Source organism: Haliotis cracherodii, unplaced genomic scaffold (genome assembly GCF_022045235.1).
Source record: "Haliotis cracherodii isolate W230 unplaced genomic scaffold, xgHalCrac1.p SCAF_13, whole genome shotgun sequence".
Lineage (NCBI taxonomy): Eukaryota > Metazoa > Mollusca > Gastropoda > Lepetellida > Haliotidae > Haliotis > Haliotis cracherodii.
In genome coordinates, this window is record NW_027266268.1 from 25,678,657 (window position 1) to 25,694,651 (window position 15,995).

The 15,995-nt window shown below is 39.5% G+C and overlaps 1 protein-coding gene across 1 annotated transcript in view; it reads left to right on the forward strand.

Annotated features, from left to right (window-relative positions):
- LOC139459802 (E3 ubiquitin-protein ligase COP1-like) overlaps positions 1-15,995 on the forward strand; it is a 36,169-nt gene that overhangs the window by 4,963 nt on the left and 15,211 nt on the right. Inside the window, exons 2-10 of the mRNA XM_071241482.1 lie at positions 5,534-5,593; positions 8,221-8,318; positions 9,301-9,365; positions 10,918-11,031; positions 12,532-12,600; positions 12,877-12,936; positions 13,578-13,619; positions 14,482-14,568; positions 15,667-15,781. Of these exons, the coding sequence (XP_071097583.1) occupies positions 5,534-5,593; positions 8,221-8,318; positions 9,301-9,365; positions 10,918-11,031; positions 12,532-12,600; positions 12,877-12,936; positions 13,578-13,619; positions 14,482-14,568; positions 15,667-15,781 (710 nt within the window). The remainder of the gene's footprint in view (positions 1-5,533; positions 5,594-8,220; positions 8,319-9,300; positions 9,366-10,917; positions 11,032-12,531; positions 12,601-12,876; positions 12,937-13,577; positions 13,620-14,481; positions 14,569-15,666; positions 15,782-15,995) is intronic.

Consider the following 15,995-nt stretch of genomic DNA (forward strand, 5'->3'; position numbering starts at 1 on the left):
TATTTTACCCTCTCATATGATAAATTGGTTCTATTGTTCAAGACATTTAGCCATGCTTGAGACAGTAGGAGTGCATCGTGCTCATATGGTGTTCATTGTGAATTTAAGTTCTGACCAGTCGCAGACGTAACGTGTACGCGAGACGGCTCTGCTGTCTCTTGTACGCGAGACGGGTGCGGTCCCCAGTACTCAGTGAAGCGCTTCATACTAATTTATTCAATCACCGTGGCTGTGCTGTCACCCGCGACCTCTGCGAAAGTAATTAAAGCGCTATGTAAGTGTACACGTCGAAGCTAGCGACCAGTTATCACCATTTTTTGCTGACTGAAAAGAAAATTGGCATCAGATTTCTGGTTGTAGTTCACTTGGAAAGCAAAGGCTTTAATAAGAAGTTATAAATGTTGAAAGTATATGCCATGTATACCCTTTCCAAATATAGCATGAACATTGAATTAATAGTATGAGGGGTGTTGAAAATCAGTGCCTTACTTGCCAGACTCAATGTTGAATCGCCAGACAAAAGAAAATCAGTTCCAATTGCCTGTGTACCTTAAAATTTAGAGGATTGATTGTCAATTTTGATAAAATATTATACAAGTACAGAGTGATTCAGTGGCACTGATTGGTCATGTTGCTTAAAATACGGAAAACGAGAGTTTTGACCAGCACTATGCGCATTCATGCACATTCATGCATATATATAGATACACATTCAAGCCAAATTAATTGGTTTGATACTGTTTCTTGATCCGAATCAAAAGGAATGACCGCCGTGTTGTGACAGCAACTACATGTGAGTTGACAGTGTTGCTTCGGAACACACATGTACTCTTAGTAGTACGCTCTTTTGGGTATGGTTGCCATGGCGCCAAATAAACACGAGGATGTATAGCCACAACATTGCTTTATCTTTATTGCAAGAGGAACTCCTTGATTATTTTCATTTTGGAGATACAGGAGTCAGATATGCTTGTCTGAATGTTTTACTCACTGGTACTGAGAATTTAGAAGCCTCGATGCTGATTGGCTGATTAGAAAGTTCACCTGATGTGACCTCATGTGGAGGTGTCCTCAGATCTTATATAGAGAAAGTAAGAGATTTGATTTTAACATGTTTAATGAGATTATAGTGACCTTATCAGTAGTAAGAGGTGACTTAATGGATCGTTTGGTCAGACTCGGTGACTTGGTTGATTGTGTACCATCGTATCCCTCATCGTACGTAGTGGATCAATCCTCACAATATCGATCACTGGATTGTCTGGTCCGGACTAGATTATTTACAGGCCTCCGTTATATCCCTGGATTATCGCAGAGTACAAAAAATGTGATTTTTTTTAAAACAAATAATCTGTTCCCCAAAATGCTGAAAAGTTTGTCCTTTAGTTTTACAACAAAAAATAACTTGTTCACTGGACACATGGTCGATATGTTGGATGTTTAGAAACAAACATGTTTTGAGCTTACAGAAACATTGTTTAATTCCTCCTTTTAGAGAAAAAATTGTGTCTTCTAGAGCAGCTCTAAGTGAAAAAACATATCTCAAGTGTCTCAAACATTATACATACCTTAACTACCAAATGTGAAAAAACAACTCTTCATAACCTTTTAAGCTGAAAACTGTTTTCTTCCTTTTCCTTGGAATTTATCAGCATGGTTAGAATCCTGCTTCTCACTAAAAGGCCGTAATGTGTGAGTTTATGTCAACTATCATGATAATTATTAAGTTCAAATACAATACTCAACAGGCGTTTTAGCAATATGTTTTTTAATGGATTTGAGCTTGTTTAGCTTCTGGTGTTTCCTACAACCTGTGTGCAGGCCGGGTGAGAAGGTCTAGCCAGTGTCGGAAGTTGTTAGTTGAAGATGATTGTTTTAGCAAGTAGTCATTCTGAGAGTGGATGAAATGGCTTCCTGTCTGGGCCATTCTGTCAAGTATCCTGTGAATTCCCTTCCCAACTTCCTCCTTTCCTTTCGGCCAGGCAATTGTCAGCAGATTTGGTTACCTCAGCTTGCAGGGGACTTCCTCTGTATGGGAGGATGACATGGGGAGGGGTGTTACCCTCACTGGGAGTACACTGCACATGTACAGAGCCAGTGTTGGGAGGTGTGTTACCCTCACTGGGAGTACACTGCACATGTACAAGGCCAGTGTTGGGAGGGATGTTACCATCACTGGGAGTGCACTACACATGTACAGGGTCAGTGTTGGGAGGGGTGTTACCATCACTGGGAGCACACTACACATATACAGGGTCAGTGTTGGGAGGGGTGTTACCATCACTGGGAGTACACTACACATATACAGGGTCAGTATTTGGAAGGGGTGTTACCATCACTGGGAGTACACTACACATGTACAGGGTCAGTGTGGGGAGGGGTGGAGTTACCATCACTGGGAGTACACTACACATGTACAGGGTCAGTGTTGGGAGGGGAGTTACCATCACTGGGAGTACACTACACATGTACAGGGTCAGTATTTGGAAGGGGTGTTACCATCACTGGGAGTACACTACACATGTACAGGGTCAGTGTGGGGAGGGGTGTTACAATCACTGGGAGTACACTACACATGTACAGGACCAGTGTTGGGAGGGGTGTTACCATCACTGGGAGTACACTACACATGTACAGGGTCAGTATTTGGAGGGGTGTTACCATCACTGGGAGTACACTACACATGTACAGGTCCAGTGTTGGGGGGGGTGTTACCATCACTGGGAGTACATTGCACATGTCCATACATGATACTAGTATTACCAGTTATAGCCACGAAGGGGTCTCTTGTTATTGAGGGTATGTACAAGGATTTACCTAGGATTTTCGAGTAAGACCACTATTTTGTTCAAAATTGGCATTTTTTAAGGGTCTTCTTTTCTTAAATTGATTTAGTTGATTGCCTGTTGGATATTACTGTGTTGTCCAGCAATGAGTGGGAACATCCTCAGCTGTCTGTATTCCAGTCATCTGTTTCTCTGCTTCAACAGTGTGAAGCCCATTTCTGGTGCTGGAATATTGCTAAAAGTGGCGTAAAACCTCACTCACTCACTCACTCACTCACTCACTCACTCACTCACTCACTTTTTGGAAATTGATTTGTTAAAATATTTTGGAATCATGTTCATCAACTTGGAAACAAACCTGGTCCACAAAGTGATCACTTTGCTACAACAACAGTGTTCAACACTAACACTGGTCAGCTGGTCCGAGTCTAGCATATTTCCATAAGGACCAGGAAAATTAAATACATGCAGGTCTAGTGTTATTTTGGGGAAGAACAAAGTAATCTTGGCTAAATTTGTATGACTTTCGAAATCGATGATAGATCGACTTTATACTCCAAACAAAACCAACAATCTAAACGGTCTGGTGCAGTGGTTGCCTTGGTCTCTCATTCTGATTACGCACACTCACTTGTTGCATAAATATGATAAAGTATCAGCACCCCTTGACCTTCATGCTTAATTTCAAACACTGTAATTAGTATGTAGTGAAAACACCTTCTCAGGAAGAACTATCTCATGGTTACGACAAGGGGCAAATTGTTGTGTTTGATTATGGAAAATTGGGTCCAAATTATTGCGTTTGGTCCTTCCAATCAATCTTTGATAAATTCAGAACACTACAGTACTAGTTCTAAGATCGGTTTGTTCAAAGGGGCCCCTGACTTAATCAAGGTTACAGCTCCTGATGAGAACAGTACTGCCCTCTGTCATCAGAATACATTCATGCCTGTAATAACTACAGACAACTGTTCAGTCCATTTGTGGAGGACCTCATAAGCATTGCCAGTTTAAAGAGGGTGTGTTCTCCACAGTCCAGACACCATGATTAGAATCCTGGGTGAAACTGAGACATTGTGTGTACTTTGAGTTATTATTAGTTGTTAGATTGATATGCATTATGGAATTAGAGACAGCAGGCAAACAAACAGGTGTTAATACATGTTAAAGAATTAATGACCTGTGAAGAAGATCTGGGGTAGAATACATGGAACAGGTCTTCAGCATCCCATGCTTGCTGTAAAAGGCGACTATGCTTGTAAGAGGCGACTAACGGGATCGGGTGGTCCGACTCGATGACTTGGTTGATGCACATCATTGTTTCCCAATTCCGTGAATCGATGCGCATGATGTCAATCACTGGATTGTATGGTCCAGATTTGATTATTTACAGACTGCCGTCATATAGCTGTAATATTTTTGAGTGCAGCGTTAAACAACAAACAAACATACAAACAACAATATAAAGAATTAGTTTGTGCACTGTCGCCGTGGATGTGAAGCATAGAGATAACTGAAATGAATGAAACAAGTACATGGAGGTATTCCACAGACATGGCTCCGGCCCATGTGTGTCCCTCAGGGATCGGAGGAGCTTTAGTTTGACCTACTCCGAGGGTCAGGGGTTACCTACATCATGGCCTTTTGCAAACATAGTTGGAGACCCAACACTTGTAACTGAGGAAAGCCTCTAGACCAGAGAGTAACTGCCTCAAGTGACATACTATAGCTGCACACCTTGTCTGTAACTTCAAGTTGGGTGTAGGGCAGTGTATTGGCAAAACAATTGTATTGCACTATACATGCTATAATATTGCGATACTGGTATTTGTATTGCCATAGACATGATAGATATTGAGAGCTAAAGTGTTGGACACTGATAATTTCGAATGAATCAATTTCAAAGGGAAACATAATTTTGAATGAATTCCTGCATAGGCTGATCCAGAGGGGGCGGGTCCAGTGGGTCCGGACCCATCTTTTGAAAAACCAAAAGTAGTATGTTGTAAAATTGACTGAGAAAGGATTTTGATATTTTGGATCTTTCCCTTTAAAAAATGCCGGAACCGCCCTTGTCTTATATAGATTTTATGTTAAGCGATACAAATAATAGCGAAACTTTTTGTATATGTTTTTCCTAATATACGCAAACACAAAAACATGATCTGCAACATTTATCATTTGAAGTATTGCTGTATACTATAACAGTATGGCCTAGGTAGAAGGGTTTCACAAGCCCTGACATCTAAGGTAACATCTCTGATATACTGGTAATAGTAAAACAAGGCATTCTACCTGTGTGTAGCCCGTCCATCTCAAACCACACTTGATTGTGTCCCACTAATCAATGCTAATTGTAGGAATATTTGGTCCCTTATGAAATAATATATTTTGATATGTCAGCACTTGAATATCACACATATAACATGTCCTATATAAGTGAGATCAAGTGAGGCTGTGACATTTACTTTTTAAGGTGTTATTGGATGTTTTAGGGTGTGAAACAGTATACTTGAGTGTATAAACATGATAAAGATGTGTGCTGACTCTGGTAGTAGGACAGGACTGGATTCTTTCCTTCCCACCGGTGTGTGTGAGACTTCCGCCTCACAGAATGGGAACCACATTCTTCTCTCAGCACGCTCTGGGATGATCAATAAGGGCAGAAATGGCCACATTTTTCTGTGACGGAATTTCATTACCCGTGTGACTTTTTGAAAACTGATTGTGTTTTGTTTATATTTCAGTCCTGTGTGCTTTGATATCATTGAAGAGGCTCATATGACCAAATGTGGACATACGTTTTGGTAAGTATTTTTATTTATCATGTTTCATAATTTTTTTGGTCCTTTTAGACAGAATTTATTTTATATAGACATTTATTTTCAAGAGAATATTTTCATGACAATCAATGTTGAATAGATCATGACAGAAGATTTTACGACAAATTTCGAGGAAAGAAAGAAGAAATTTGATTGCTCTAATCATGCCAATTAAGTGCCCACTCTAGACAAAGTACAGATATTACAGTAATAATTTTTGCACACATAATAACAACATGATACAAACCGTATTCGACGTAATAATTGGAAATAGGGGGCTCTTATTAGAATATCATTTTGGTGAGAGAGAAAAAGATTGAGTTGAAAGATTGTAAATTTCATAGTTTATGCTGACAGCCTGAAATGATGCACAAGAAAAGTTTGTGCGTATCATACACGACAGATATATTTTCCAGAATTTAATTGCCTATAAATAAGGGTGCATGTAACACACGAGTGCATATTATACACAAACAAATAAGTCTTGTCTACATTGATTAATCGGAAGGGGTGGTGATTGGGATTGTTCACTAGCCAATATATCAGCAAATATCGCTGTGGGCGCTTATTATGTCGAATATGGTATTATAAACGTTATGACATGATAACGATGAAACAAAATGAGCTGAAAGGAAAAAGTATGCGCGATTCTCAGATTAGGATATTATGTGTGTGCAAATGCTGCCCCGCTCAACATGGCTCCTAGGGCGGTCAGAGTTGAGACATTATGCACTTATTCATATATGTCATTCTAAGTTGTGTAAAATTCATGAAGTTTCATTGTATGCCATATTGATGGTGATAATGCAGTCATTCCTGCCAACATCTTTACTTGGTATTACAATCTATTCCTAATAACAGAAGACCAAGTATGACGTCAGTTGCAAACCATTAGCTGTCATGACTATTGTTGGAGTCCACTGATGAAGACATGTTGTCTGGCTTCCCAGTCTAATGATTTATCCTGACTGGGATCCCTGCTCTGTTGCTACATAGTTTGTGATGAGAACATGATGAAGAAATTATCAGAATCAACAGAGTAGACACAATTTGTGGATAACAACTTCTTTATATGCTACTGTAGTCACTTTTCGATAAAGATCTTTATATTGTTGTCAAACAAGACTGAATATTGTGTACTATTATATATTATAGAATATTAATGAAGTTACTAATAAATTGTGGCTACTTGGTCATCCGTCAACTTCTATGAAATAAAAAAATTCAAGTGATTCCTCCGACTTAAAGCATGTTAATATAGTTTATATATTTTTTCTCTATAATTTTGCATAATGAGCTATAGTAACGTCAGTTTTGCTTGTTAAAATAAATGTTCAGAATGGCCAGTGAATTATCATGATTATTGGCTCAGAATCAACAACAACAACTCTCGCGGGACGTTATTATAATCATGATAATGGCTTAAACCATGTGTTGATATTATCTTTCTTGACCTGTTGTTTGTCTGGACATTTGGAGTAATTATTTTGAAAAAGAAGCAAATTTACAAACTGAGGCTTGTGCCTATGGCAGAGGTAACAGCTTGACCGCAAAGAACTATGGCTAGTAGAGTGAACTTCCTTAGTATGTAGCTAGAGACATGGTACTTTAATTTGGTTGTAGAAGGCATTGTAATTCCCCCAAACCAAAGATACGTATGTCTAGAAATGAGTTTTTATGTGTATTAATTGATTTCTGGGGCTCCTTGAAGTGGCTTTGAAGGGGTTGCTTCTGTTTTTGCGAATTTGCAAAGACTTTTTTGTTTGTTATTCAATGAAGATATTCATTGTGTTCATGTTACCAGAAATTTGCAAAATGCCTGATTGAAGAGAAACTATGAATGGTGATGAGAAGGAAAACAACGTAAATATGAAGTTTCCTCTCTGGAAAGACCTGAACCCTCATGTGTCAGATTGCTGCAGATGCGTGAACAAGTGCTAATATTTTCTCTGATTTAGAGGTTTTAGGTTTCAAGCCCTGCTTTGTTGTGAATGTCAGTATAGACTACTTTTAAGATAATAGATGTGATTCATCCAGATATTTACTGGCCCAGAATTCTGAAAGTACAGTTATTGTGTGATGTATCCTTGATGGCCAGACATTACATGCCAGCTCAGCTCTCTGGCTCAACTCACTGTAGGTGGCAGGACACTACAACGTCCCAGCTGAGCTGAGTATTAGGGAGCAGTTCCAACAATGTCAGACAAAACATTACACCCTATAAGAATGCAGTGATAGAGAGAGATACAGAAACTCCACGAGTGACTTTTTATAGCCATACAGGTCCCTTGGACGTGAAATACCGAAAGACATGCAAAGTTGGTACTTGATGTTTCTCTGGCTGGCATTCAGCATTAAGGGATTAAAACAAGGACATCACACACATGCATACATCACGCACGCACACACACACACACACACACACACACACATCTCACATACAACAGACACCACACGTCACTCTCTCCAGCACGTAGCACGCACGCACACACACACACATTGCACATCACACCTCACACATCTCACACACAACACACGTCACTCTCTCACGCACGCATGCACACGCACGCACGCACTTCCCCTCACTCCACCTGTATCTGCCTTCTTTTCAGCTTCAAGTGTATCAAGCAGTGCCTTGAGAAGACTAACAGGTGTCCCAAGTGTAACTACATCATCGACAATGCAGAGCACATCTTCCCCAACTTTACATGTAAGTCACTCCTGGGCTGGACACGGTGTACCTGAAGGTCTTACTAGGTCAATGTCACCCAAAATGGCAAGTGTGGGTCCTGGGTTAGATAAGGCCCCCAGCAACCTATACATGTCGTAAGTGGCGAGTTAAATGATTGGCTCTGATTTGGTTTATTGTGTCTCTTTGTAGCCTAATGGCTTGGATGTTGCTCATAATATCAATCACTGGTTTGTCTGGTCCAGACTCAATTATTTACTGGCTATTGTCTTATAGGTGGAGTGTCATATTGCTGAATGCAGCAATATATAAACAACAATCTTTAAGCATGATTTTAATCATTTCCACATATATGGTTCTCAATAAAAGTTAAGGACCTCTCTATTCTTTCATATTACTATAGTTAATCTGTCCTGTGACAGATAACCTATAGTAATATGCAAGAATCAGGTAGTCTTAACTATTTTTGAGTAGTATAAATATATTAATGGGCATGTTCGTGTACGTTGCTTGTGGGAAAGGTTACCAAGTGGCAAGTTATTATAGGCACAAAGAGTATTTAAACTTTCCTTACATTTCCAACCCGTGAAGATCCAGGGTGGAATAGGTCTTCAGCAACCCATGCTTGCCGTAAAAGGTGACTATGCTTGTCGTAAAAGGCGAATAACGGGATCAGGTGGTAAGGCTCGCTGACTTGGTTTATACATGTCATCGGTCCCAATTGTGTGGATCGATGCTCATGATATTAATCACTGGATTGTCTGGTCAAGACTCGATTATTTACAGACCGCCGTCATATAGCTGGAATATTGCTGAGTGCGGCTTTAAAAACAAACCAAACCAAACCTTACACTTCCAGAAAATTAATCTCTGATGAAGATCATGTGGTTGAGTAACCTTTTAGGCTTATCATGCTTATGTGTCATCTAGTTCCTCTGCATCTGATACAAGCCCGTGCATCTTGCTGCTCTGTGTGTTATGGTTTTGTGCTACCATGTTTCAGTGAATGAGCTGATTCTCAAGTACAAGGGAAAACAGGAGGAAAAGAAAATCAAAATTGAGCAACAGGTATGTAGTTGTAACTGGTCTTGAACCTTTCATTATTGGAGCTCCCTCTGAATATCTGATTTCCCAATTTGATTTCAGCAACCCTTGCTTGTCATAAGAGGCGACCTGGTTGATGTATGTCATTGTCATGATTGTATCCCAATTGCGTTGATCGATGTGTATGATGTCAATCACTGGATTGACTGGTCATGACTTGTTTAACAGACTGTTGTCATATATCTGGAATATTGCTGAGTGCGGCGTTAATCAACAAACAAAACATGTTATAAGTCCTTAATTGCTAAATTCGCTTGAAAGGGCCTCCAATTCAGACAAAATGCCTTGAAAAGGCCTCCAATTCAGACAAAATGCCTTGAAAGGGCTTCCAAATCAGACTTTTAAAATGCCTTGAAAAGGCCTCCAGTTCAGACAAGATGCCTTGAAAAGTGCCTGGAATTGGTCATAAACATGATAAACATTTCATGTTGATTTATTTGCAATTTTGCTTTTTAATAATAATTGTTGTGTTCATATTTCCAAGGGAAAAAAAATTGATACCTGCTTGACTGCTAAGAATGTGAGTGTTGACATTAGAGTTACCTTCCGTCCACACTCGAGCTAGACTGGTTTGCATAGCCTTGAGCTCCTTACCTCCAATGAGCCGCTAGGAGAAGGACAGGGTACCAGTCTACACTCAAGCATGCCATTCACATCAACTTGGAGGGGCGGTTGGGTAGCCTAGTGGTTAAAGCGTTCGCTCTTCACGCCGACGATTCCAGTCATGGGTACAATGTGTGATATTGCTGGAATATTGCTAAAAGCGGCGTAAAAACCATACTCACTCACTCACTCACATCAACTTTGCTTTTTCCACCTAGCCATTCTAATCACCTCGGCTATGTCACGCTTTGCTGAAATGACATTTTTCATTATTAGGGTTTTATGGTTTCCGGGTTTTTATTGCAATTTTTCTGTAGATGGGTGTCTTACTTTGTACTATTTAATACATACGTGCGAAGAAAATAGTAGATTTACTTTAGAAACAACATGCACATGTATCATGTGTATAGAGAGTGCTTCAATTTTATGTATCATCATGCTTAACCATGGCGTCTAGGAGAACATCATATACAGGTGGTTTTTACCATGTCTGGCACTCGGCATTAAGGGACTAAAACAAGGACTGGTCAGTATACTGTGTCTGAGTGGGGTATTCATGTTAAACTGCGGCATGGTATCTCAGTGAGCTAGCACTATAAATCGGCATCAGTCCGGATTAGTACAAGCAGCCACACAAACACACACACGTTCATGCACATCGCTATATAAGTGCAATAATCTTGGACGCGACGTTAAACCCCATTTCACCTCACCTCACCTACCAACTTGAAGGCCAGAGTAGGATGGGGCCACAACTTTGTGGAGGGCCACATGCTCTCTGTCCAATGAAGGACGCATATTGCAGAGAAGTTGCATCCCATTCCAACAAACAGTTGGATTAAAACAAGAGACATTTTGTGAGTGTGAGTGAGAGATTATATTGCAATTATTATTATTATTATTTATTATGTAGACTTGTCCTGGTCCTGCTGATCTGGTGGACTTGGTGTCGGAAGATAACCTTGACCTTGCTAATGTCAACCAGCTGCTGGAGTTCCTGGTACACAAGAAGCAACAACTAGAAGCTGTGAGTACTTACAACAACATACTTGTCACAATAGCCTAGTGGTCACTGGTTTTCACTAGTACCGTATTCGACGTAACAAGCGCCCATGGCGATATTTGCTAATATATTGGTGAACAATCCCAATTGGCCCCCCTTCCGATTGATCAATGTACACAAGACTTATTTTTTCGCATATAATACGCACTCGTGTGTTATATGCACCCTTAATCATGGGCAATTAAATTCTGGAAAAATATATCTGTCGTACATAAACATTTCAGGCTGTCAGCATTAAACCACGAAATTTATCTTTCAACTCTGTTTTTTTCACCAAAATACTATTCTAACATGTCTAATAAGAGCCCCCTATTTCCAATTTTGAGAGTGCCCTGGACGCTTATTACGTCGAATACGGTGGGGACACTAGTAGCTCAATGGTCTAAGGCACTGAGCATTGGTCTTAATCTCAAATTTGCCTTGAAGGGGAACCTTGGTTTGTCAGCACATGATCTGTTTTCATGTGGTTTGATATATTTCAATGTGGGATGTCTTTGTGAAATCTGAAAAATATGGTTATGGTAAAGTTGGAGGTTGTGAACTATGCCCCTCATTAATTGAGTTAATTGAAACCAGTGTTTAAAAATTGAAGGCTCTCTGGGGTCATTTTGGTCTTTTTTTTTCTTCTCTAAAATCGTTGACTTAAAACATATGGGTTATGGTAAGGTACCCTTGACTTTCACGTTTCTGTCTTAACCTCTCTCATGGTACCAGCATGTTAGTCCGGTTTAGACAGGTCTGAACAAGTGAGATTCAAGCAACAGTTACTTACCTTGGTATTCACATTGCATGAGCACTTCGAAATCTTACATAAGAAAGGTTGATAGGTATTAACTCCAGATGAAGTGTGTGTGTGTGTGTGTGTGTGTGTGTGTGTGTTTTGAGTAGTATATTGACATGCTGCTATTTATAATGAATTGCCATTACTTGTGTAGCATAAATAGATTTTATTATATTATTAGATATGAGTCAACACTTGAGACTTGATCATAGCCAGATGAAGTATAAAGCCCTGAGAACAGTAGATAAACCATGCATGCTGCCTGTGATGTGTGATCAGAGAATTACATACTGCCTCTTTGGGCACTATTACTGTTAACATGGTAAACTCTCATTGGTTAGAATATAAATTGCAAGTGATTCCATGGCATTTTATTGGCTATCATAGTATTTTTGTTTGCATCTATGTTTCCATAAACTGAAAAACACATTAGGTTACGCCCACTTAAAGACTACTGTTTCTTGATTGGTTGATAATAGAACTGTCCGACTTGTGTTGCATTATTGCGATGAACGATGTCACTGATTTCATGTTATTGTCTACAGTTTTTGTGTATTAATGATTGAATAAACAGTCTGTGAAGTTGTTATTGTTTATTGTTTGTCATGGAAGAGCATCTCTACCCTTACACATGCATTAATGACAATCAGTAAGTAACTCCTACCATATCATATTTTTTTCAGGATGGTAAATTAGCTGAAAATATTATTCTGAAGGAATTTCTGCAGCGAGTACGACAAGGGAAACAAGATGTAAGTATAGTGATTTATCTGAGAGTGCAAGCAGTGTTTGTTAAAGGTTCATAGTGGGACATAAAAAATGCACTTCTTATGTTCAGTTTCATTACAACTAAATCATTAATTTTCTTGATATTTTAAATGACTGATTAATTGTTTACCATGAGCATCTATGACATTGCTGATACTGCTATCTGCCACGACCAGATTGCCTGATGTGGCTCAAATATTGCTGACTTGGCATTAAGCAACATCCACTGATTCACTAATAGTAGTTTTGTTTTTCTTCAGGAACTGGAAAAGTTGAATCGGGATATTAACCTACTAGATGAGGATGCCAAAAGAGTAGATGTAAGTCTGTCTGTGGTAGAACTAGTAGTATCCACCTCCTAGTACATGCTGTACAGTGAATACATCAGACATTTCCATACCTACTTCTAATACCACTGAATCCTCCGGACTTCCCCCACAAAAGCCAAACCCCTGGTCTGATTTTGCTTCTTAATTTCTAAACACCATTCCGGGGCGGTCGGGTAGCCGAGTGGTTAAGGTGTTCGCTCGTCACGCCGAAGATCCAGGTTCGATTCCCGACATGGGTACAATGTGTGAAGCCCATTTCTGGTGTCCCTCGCCATGATATTGCTGGAATATTGCTAAAGCGGTGTAAAACCATACTCACTCACTCTAAACACCATTACCCTGCTTGTGGGTTTTACCAAAGTGGTAAACATCTAAGACCTGCGTCACTTCAGGCTTTGCTACCATATCAAGCTGGCACGTTGTGATATAACTGGAATACTTTTCGAAGCGGTGTTGGCCTTGTGTAGGATCCCAGTGTAGCTCCAGTATAGTGACTAAAGCCGCAGATTGTATGCTATAATATTCAAAATTGACCCTAATCTGTATGTTATCCTGTCATGTAAATGAGTTTATAAGCTAGTGCTCCAGTAGTTAACCAATGTCGTAATTGTTTTCTTTCATATCATCAACAGGATTATATCAACGAGCAGCAAGAGAAATACACAGCATGTCCAGTAAGTAACTACAAGGCATTATACCTCAGGAGATAACAGTTAGCAAGGGAATTGACAGAGGATGTGATATATGGGCATATCAGATTATGTGGTCTGTAATTGTTCATCTCCTTTCTGACGACATCAGGGGTCGGTGGGGTAGCCTGGAGGTTAAAGCATTTGCTCCGCACACCGAAGACCTGTGTTTGAATCCCTACATAGGTACAAAGTGTAAAGACCCTTTTCTGGTTTCCCCAGCCGTGATGTTCCTGGAATACTGATAAAAAGCAGCTTAAACCATACTCACTCTGATATGAGAAGACATAGACACAGAGGAGGTGTATGCGCAAATATGTGGCAGCTTTCGAAACTACTGTTGTGGTATGATTTCCACATTTAAACCTTGACAGAAGGAGCAGTTTGAATGTTTGATGTGGGATGACTTTCATAATTGTTAAAGTTTGAGGCACAACAGGTCTGCAAGTTTTCTGTCAGACAATATCCACTTTTCAGATGACTTACAGTTCAAGTCAATAAACAACAGCTCTGATTGTCACTGTTCAAACATGGTTTGATAAACAGTCAGTTTAACATGCCACATGAAAGCTCTGTCACACAAGCAGCTTAATTTGTCCTAAGAATTAGCCTAATAACAGAATCGCAACATTTTATTTATTATATTATGTTTATTTCATTTATTTAATTTTGGGGTCGGGAAGGTTGTGTGGGGGGGGGGGGGGGGCTCAAATATGCATAATTATGTTTTTTATCCTGCATTATATTTTGGAACTTCTCGCTAAGCATGATTATATGTGAGGAATGGTGTCAGTGTAGTTTCATTCTCTACCGGAGAAGGATGTGTAACTCTGACTGTTTGTTTCAGGACCATCTTGTACCAAATGGCTTCGAACCTATTAGGCCGTCCATTAATGAATCCATTTGTCAAGATGGTTTTAACGGAAGTAAAAATGTGAGTACTGTTACTTTAGTTGATCATAGGTAGAGTTTGTTTCAAGAATATGAACATTTTGTCAAGTTGATAAAGTTCCTACGATGTACCAGATAAAAACTTTTGTTTTGGTCTTTTTTGTTTCCATCTAGTTTTTCCATTATATTTGTGCATTTCAGGTCATTTTTCCTTAACTTCAGTATACAAGTGCAGGTTCAACTAGCGCACTGGGGATATGGGTGGCCCCGTTGTCTAAGGCAGATGTGATCTGCAGAGTTGCATCCCTTGAGCATGCTTTAAACCTATAATCGTGGGTTCGAATCCTGGTTTGTCCCGATAATGTTTCTAGGTTTGTCAACACCATACCCATGCTCGTGGGTTTCTCCACAGTTGGAAATGCCTATGCCATGCATCACTTAGGGCTTTGCTACCATATCATCAGATCATGCTGACATGCCGGGATATATCACTCACTCACTCACTAACTCAACTGGCATACTAATGTAGCACTGTGAAATATACTGTACTGTATACTGTACTGAATAAGGCCCTGTTATGTTACAGGAATCAATCAAATAACGGGATCGGGTGGTCAGGCTCGCTGACTTGGTTGATCCATGTCATCGATCGCAATTGCGTGGATCGATGCTCATGATATTAATCACTTGATTGTCTAGTCCAGACTCGATAATTTACAGACCGCCGTCATATAGCTGGAATATTGCTATGTGCGGCGTAAAACAACAAACAAACCAGCCAAACCAAATCAATCAAATAAAGTTTGTCATGCTGTATGAATGAAGTCACATCTTTATGGACTTTATATTTGGTATAGACATGCTAAGAGGGGGAACTTAGAATTATATAAATATTGGATTATCATGATTATAGTGCATGATCCACATTAGTTGGTGGTGACCATGGTGATAGTGGGATGTGTTCGGGGGATTTGGTTTTTTTTGAAGCTGGGAACTTTGTTCAAGCCTGTTTCCACATAGGATCGAAAGAAGAAGGAAGAAATGCATAGTGTGATATAGGACAAGTATAATAAATATACAATTTATTGTAAAATTTACAACATTTTTTTCTTTTCTTAATCAGTTCTCTGTTTTTTGATAGGCAGGGAAATCGTTTACTCAAACAACAATGGCATCTCGGAGGAAGCAGATCAGCCAACATTTTGAGGATCTTGAACAGTGTTACTTCGATACAAGAGTGAAAGGAGTAGCTACAGGTGAGATTAGATGTGATTGACATGAGTAATTCAGTTTCTTGAATCTTTGCTTGTGTTGTCAACCATGAGTGTCCCTGGCACAGGTTATTTACAGTTTGCCTTGATATGGCTTGTATATCACTGTTACTATAGCCATGATGGCGTTTAACAACATGTACTCATTGTTCCATGTAAGATCTGGATATTTTGTTCTAATATGATGTGTTTCACTAAT